The 6692-nt window shown below is 30.9% G+C and overlaps 2 protein-coding genes across 3 annotated transcripts; both read left to right on the top strand.

The window, feature by feature from the left end:
* The first annotated feature begins 7 nt into the window (after positions 1–7).
* On the top strand, positions 8–2071 carry LOC119664659 (neprilysin-4-like). Of its 2 annotated transcripts, none has more exons than XM_038074112.1 (3): positions 8–1340; positions 1395–1847; positions 1915–2071. In XM_038074112.1, the coding sequence occupies exons 1-2, from the start codon at positions 56–58 to the stop codon at positions 1718–1720; spliced, it is 1611 nt and encodes a 536-aa protein (XP_037930040.1). In that variant the 5' UTR covers positions 8–55; the 3' UTR covers positions 1721–1847; positions 1915–2071. The 2 variants fall into 2 exon arrangements, with proteins under 2 accessions (XP_037930040.1, XP_037930041.1); XM_038074113.1 differs by having other exon boundaries at positions 1898–2071.
* A 159-nt stretch (positions 2072–2230) lies between these two features.
* Positions 2231–4733, top strand: LOC119664658 (glutamate receptor ionotropic, kainate 2-like; the record flags this gene model as incomplete). Its single annotated transcript, XM_038074111.1, has 8 exons — positions 2231–2545; positions 2692–2852; positions 2917–3133; positions 3376–3566; positions 3625–3847; positions 3991–4154; positions 4236–4466; positions 4530–4733. Coding segments are annotated over exons 1-8 (1638 nt in total), but the record flags the coding sequence as incomplete, so codon positions are not given.
* Between the last annotated feature and the right edge of the window lie 1959 nt (positions 4734–6692).

The following is a 6692-nucleotide window of genomic DNA, read 5'->3' as shown; positions in this document are numbered from 1 at the left end:
CCATTTTGATTGGTTAAACTTAACGGCACAGCTACGACGTTACAATAATGACATAATGTTAGTACAATGGGTAGGTCCAGATATAAAAAACTCTGATGAAAACATCATTCAATTCGATCAAACGAGTTTGGGTCTACCAACTAGAGAATACTTTTTACAAGACATGAATCGCAGATATCTGCAAGCTTACCAGCGTTTTATGTCTGAAGTCATGCAAAAGCTAGGAGCATCCCAAGAAATTGCTGTGAAGACTGCCGCTGAGATTGTAGGTTTCGAAACTCAACTTGCGGGCATCACTTCTCCAGCAGATCAGCGGCTAAACGTAACCAAACTTTACAAACGGATGACACTAAAACAGTTACACGAAATCGTACCAGAAATAAATTGGGTGCGCTATTTAACAATTTTACAGGAGCGCAATGTGCAGGATTCCGAACAGATTGTGGTATATGCCATGGATTATATGCAGGAATTAGTATCACTACTTGCAACAACTCAACCACGTACCGTTTCTAATTACATACTTTGGCGTTTTGTACGCCATCGTATTAATAATGTTGATGATCGATTTGAAGATATCAAACAAAATTTCTATCACACCCTTTTTGGTCGTGAAGAAAGCCCTTCTAGATGGAAAGTTTGCATTGCTCAAGTAAACACCAATATGGGCATGGCATTAGGCTCTATGTTCGTCAAAAAATACTTTGATGAGAATAGTAAACGTGATACACTTAGAATGACACATGAATTACAACAAGCATTTCGTGATGTACTCAAAACTACTGACTGGCTAGATCCAACTACAAAGCATTTAGCAGAATTGAAAGTTAACGCAATGTCTCTCAAAATTGGTTATCCCGATTTTATATTAAATCAAGCTGAACTTAATGAAAAATATGCTGGTATTGAAATACATCCAGAAAAGTATTTTGAAAATACCCTAAACGTATTACTCCATACATCAAAAATTGAACAGGGAAAATTACAGGAAGCTGTAAACAAGACAACATGGCAAACTGCTCCAGCTATAGTTAATGCATATTATAGCCGTAACAAAAATCAAATAATGTTTCCGGCAGGTATATTACAGCCACCATTTTACCATCGCCACTTTCCAAGAGCACTCAACTTTGGTGGCATCGGTGTAGTTATCGGGCACGAACTAACTCATGGCTTTGATGACAAGGGTCGATTATTTGATAAGAATGGTAGCATACACAAATGGTGGACAGACTCTGCTATTAAAGGATTCGATGAACGTGCTCGATGCATAATTGCACAATATAGCAACTATACAGTTGGAGAAGTTGGTATATCCCTTAATGGAGAAAGTACTCAAGGTATGCTTCGCAATTATCGTTTTAATATTCTTTAATAAAATATATACTTATTAGGAGAAAATATAGCAGACAACGGTGGACTGCGCCAAGCTTTTCATGCTTATAAGCGTTGGTTGGTAAGCAACCCTCAAGAAGCATCTGATGAACGATTACCTGGCATTGATATGAGTGGAGAGCAGTTATTCTTTTTAAATTTTGGTCAAGTATGGTGTGGAGCTATGCGTCCAGAAGCTGTTCGTAATAAGTTAAATACTGCCATACACAGTCCAGGAAGGTTTCGCGTAATTGGCACACTTTCGAATTCCAACGATTTTGCACGTGAGTTTCGGTGTCCTAGAGGTTCTCCAATGAATCCAGTTCACAAATGTAGTGTATGGTAAAGACGACTCAAAATAGTATTACCAATGAATACAGTCCAAATCATTCAAACCAATTTACTCCTTGTTTTTCCCACCAATATCAAGTAACACTTATCAATGACTTCTTAGAAGTTTCAGCTAAGCGAAGGTAAACTAAATAATAACCAGTACATACACGATTTAGCACGATTGATGAAGCTATCGTTTTCTTGTAGATTTTGTTCCATGTACTGATGTTTCTCAAACTGTGTCACTCTATAAATTAGACAAGGATTATAAAGAGCCTAAGGCGCAAGCAATCAAACATTAATTTTAAGCAATGCATTTTATTTTTTAAATATTTTGTTTTAATTTTATTTATTAAATTATCTAAACAACTAAATTTAATTATATTTTGTAATTAATGTTTTTAATACGAATATATTAATAAAAGAAATCTTATTTTATAAAACTAAAATATTCTGGAAGAGAAAATTACTCAAATTTTAAATAAATAATGTTTTCTCTTAAACATTAAAAATATAACAAAATTGGATTTATTTTTATTGAGCCAAAAATTGTTTAAATTAAGAATTTTCTGAAAGTATTTAGTTGTTTCCATGCTCTCCACGTGTGCGGGAGTACCATTTGTATCTGGCGAAAGTATCTATCGTTTTAAATACTTTTCAGTGTGGACAGTTAAAAAAGCAAGAAATAAGATGAGAAAACCTTTGAAAATTAAATTTTTAGTTACATACTTGTTTTCATTGATATTTAGTGGTGCAGTAAAAGTAACCATGGCTTATTCACAGCTGGATTCTTATAATTTTGAGTCTAACCAGGGCACAAGCAGCAGCATACGTATCGGTAAGCATGCACTCATAATAGGAAGAGTGTCTTTTTTATATTGCACATATGTCAGCTTATTTACTCTCAAACTAATTGTGTGTATGGCATCTTATTTATTATTACGATATGTCCGATTTTATAGACAAAACTTACAAATTTCTTAGGTTTGATCTCCGATTTCAATACTGAACATTTACGCACTGCATTTGAGTTTGGAATATTCAAAGCGAACTCTGACTTAAGCGTTCCTCTAGTGGGAATAACTGAAGAAATCAATTACGGAAACTCTCTTCAAGCAAATGATAAATTATGCCAATTAATGAAGGTAGGTATAATTAATAATATGAAAGATGGCATATTTTATCTCAATTAACTCAATTCCTTTCTAGGATAGTATTGGTGGGGTATTTGCTCCAACAGCAAAACATACTGCAGCTCATCTCATGCAAATATGTGATGATAAAGATGTACCATATATTTATCCACGGATGACTGACAAGTACGATGGTTTTAATTTATTTCCTCATCCAATAGATGTAGCAACTGCTTTACATTCTATCATAAGTGCTTTCGAGTGGTCACGGTTTATATTTCTTTATGAATCCTGTAAGTAAAGATTTGTTAAGTTATGGTAGTGATCCAAAGCGAAATATTTGTACTACTCGTAGTGAATTTTAGAACCTAGTATAATAATCAATTGTAAATGTACTTAATGTGATGTACGTATAGTTTCTATTAAACTAACGTTCAGTGAACTGGAATACCGACTAATAACCTAAGAATCATTTTCTTATTATTTTGACCATGTTTCTTTAATTTCTTTTATTATTTTCACTAATACATTTTAGCCAATTATCATACGATATTAGATGGACTAATGTCATTTTATAGTAGCAATGGCCCAGCCATATCTGTTGTGCGTTATGATTTAAATTTAAATGGTAACTACAAACCCGTACTGCGTCGTGTTCGGAAATCTGTAGATAATAGAATTGTAGTTGTGGGGTCTACACCATCGGTTGCTGAGCTTTTAAAGCAGGTTTATTTAAAACATATTGATTACATCAAACGTTTATTAATAACGGTTAGTCTTTTAGGCACAGCAAGTCGGTATGATTAATGAGGACTATAAGTATATAATCGGGAACTTGGACTTTCAAACTTTTGACTTGGAAGAATTTAAATATAGTGAAGTTAATATTACTGGTTTCCGAATGTTTTCAATAGATAACCCACAAATACGAGAGTTAATGGATCGTTTAAATGAAGATAAACTTGCAATGCAGTACGGAAAGCCCAAAGAAAAAACTAACGAAGAAGGTAAAGATATAGTATATAAATGATATATAGCTTTTTGTTATATAAAAATACTTTTATATTTTTTATTTCTCAATTTCGACTAAAAAAAATATAAATATTATTGTATTTTGGATTTATTGAAAAAGTTTCATTTGTCCTTATAGGATCTTGTCCTATAACAATTGATATGGCATTGACATATGATGCCATACAGGTATTTGCTGAAACTACTAAGCACTTAATATATAATCCTCAACCACTTAATTGCTCAGACACAAATGATAATGTGCAAAATGATGGTTCAACTTTCGGAAATTACATGAAATCGGTACTTTTATAATACTCATAACTCATAACTCTGTTGCCGCAATTTTTTAATGACTTCATATTTTTTATAAATTCCTTATAGCTCGATATCTCAGATAAAACTATTACAGGCCGTATTTACTTCGAAGGTAATATTCGTAAAGGATATACGTTTGATGTTATTGAATTACAGCAATCAGGAATTGTTAAAATTGGCACGTGGAACGAATATACCAATTTAACTATTGAACGTCCTCCACTTAAAAATTTGGTAAGCCAAACCATTGATGATTCCCTAGTTAATAAAACTTTCGTGGTGCTAATATCAGTTGAGGTAAGATATAGATATATAATTATGACAGATCTTCACATTTTCGTTAACATTGTCTATCATTAGACCAAACCTTATGCCAGTTTAGTGAAAACTCATAAAAAACTGGTGGGTAATGATCAATACGAAGGGTATGGAGTTGATTTGATAACTGAATTAGCGGACAGATTGGGTTTTAATTTTACACTAGTGCCAGGTGGAAATGATTATGGTACTTTCAATAAAACAACTAATGAAACATCAGGAATGTTAAAAAAAATTGTGGAAGGTGTAAGTTTAAAGATATTATTTATATAATTTATTTCAGGGTTTGAATTGCTGTTGCTAATTGCATTGCTTGCATAATTGCTAACGCATTGCATATGAAAATGAAATAAAAATATGCATTAGCAACAGCAAAAAACGTAAACTGGTTTCATTTTGATTGCTTGCTAATAGTCAATTTTACATTTTTGACTATTATGCATTTGGAATATATGCAACTTGCTTGCTTATGCGTTAGCTGCTTGTGTTTTGCTATTAGCAAATGTATATGGATTTCTTCTTTTTGTTTTTGTTTTAAGGGAATGTGTACGCATTATTTCTTTGTTGGTGCATTGAATATAGTTGTGCAAAATTGTAAGTAATGTGTGTGCGTACAATTTGTATGCAATTAATATTATTTTATCTGTAAATAGATTATGCCTAAATTTATGTTTTTTTTAATTATTAAATTTATGATATATATGATATTAATTATTAATTATATATATATGTTTATATTTGTGGGAAAATTTTAAGTAATATGTAGAACATATTATATACAAAGTTGCCGTTATTCTAAAGTGTTTCATTTTAATCGGTGTATCATGGCTCCGCGACTTAATAAATTCGCAATTCTTCAACATTTTAATATAAATAGTGATAGCGATTTAGCAGTTTGTAAAATTTGCAAACATTCGTTGAAGAGGGACAGAATATTTAATTTAAGAACACATTTACAAAATATGCACCAGTTAAATATAAATAAAAATGAAGATTCCAGCTCAAGTAGTAGTGCAATAGTTGTGAAAAAATCATTCCGAAAACAAACAATTAAAATCGAAATGAGCAAAAAAGAGTTATTTCGCTATTCCATTTAATGTCCTTAATTCGGAAAATATGAGAAAGATTATTGACCCTATTTGTCGTGGCTTAGAAGAAAAATTTAATAAAAAATTTGTATTGAAAAGCATCTCCAACGAGCTGTACGAAGAAGTCGAACTGCTAAATCGCTATCACTATTTATATTAAAATGTTGAAGAATTGCGAATTTATTAAGTCGCGGAGCCATGATACACCGATTAAAATGAAACACTTTAGAATAACGGCAACTTTGTATATAATATGTTCTACATATTACTTAAAATTTTCCCACAAATATAAACATATATATATAATTAATAATTAATATCATATATATCATAAATTTAATAATTAAAAAAAATTAAATTTATGATATCTATTATATTAATTATTATTTATTTATATATGTTTATATTTGTGGGAAAATTTTAGGTAATATGTAGAACATATTATATACAAAGTTGCCGTTATTCTAAAGTGTTTCATTTTAATCGGTGTATCATGGCTCCGCGACTTAATAAATTCGCAATTCTTCAACATTTTAATATAAATAGTGATAGCGATTTAGCAGTTCGACTTCTTCGTACAGCTCGTTGGAGATGCTTTTCAATACAAATTTTTTATTAAATTTTTCTTCTAAGCCACGACAAATAGGGTCAATAATCTTTCTCATATTTTCCGAATTAAGGACATTAAATGGAATAGCGAAATAACTCTTTTTTGCTCATTTCGATTTTAATTGTTTGTTTTCGGAATGATTTTTTCACAACTATTGCACTACTACTTGAGCTGGAATCTTCATTTTTATTTATATTTAACTGGTGCATATTTTTTAAATGTGTTCTTAAATTAAATATTCTGTCCCTCTTCAACGAATGTTTGCAAATTTTACAAACTGCTAAATCGTTATCACTATTTATATTAAAATGTTGAAGAATTGCGAATTTATTAAGTCGCGGAGCCATGATACACCGATTAAAATGAAACACTTTAGAATAACGGCAACTTTGTATATAATATGTTCTACATATTACTTAAAATTTTCCCACAAATATAAACATATATATATAAATTAATAATTAATAATTAATATCATATATATCATATATATCATATATATCATAA

This window comes from Teleopsis dalmanni, unplaced genomic scaffold (assembly GCF_002237135.1).
Source record: "Teleopsis dalmanni isolate 2A unplaced genomic scaffold, ASM223713v2 unscaffolded_contig_2403, whole genome shotgun sequence".
Lineage (NCBI taxonomy): Eukaryota > Metazoa > Arthropoda > Insecta > Diptera > Diopsidae > Teleopsis > Teleopsis dalmanni.
Note: the sequence above shows the minus strand (reverse complement) of the source record. Positions and strands in the feature narration are given on the sequence as shown.

Bases quoted from the DNA above. Each gene is read 5' to 3' on its own strand.
- LOC119664659 (XM_038074112.1), top strand. From the start codon at position 56: ATGTTAGTACAATGGGTAGGTCCAGATATAAAAAACTCTGATGAAAAC. The intron at 1,341-1,394 runs GTATGCTTCGCA...TATACTTATTAG, and splicing joins TAATGGAGAAAGTACTCAAG to GAGAAAATATAGCAGACAAC.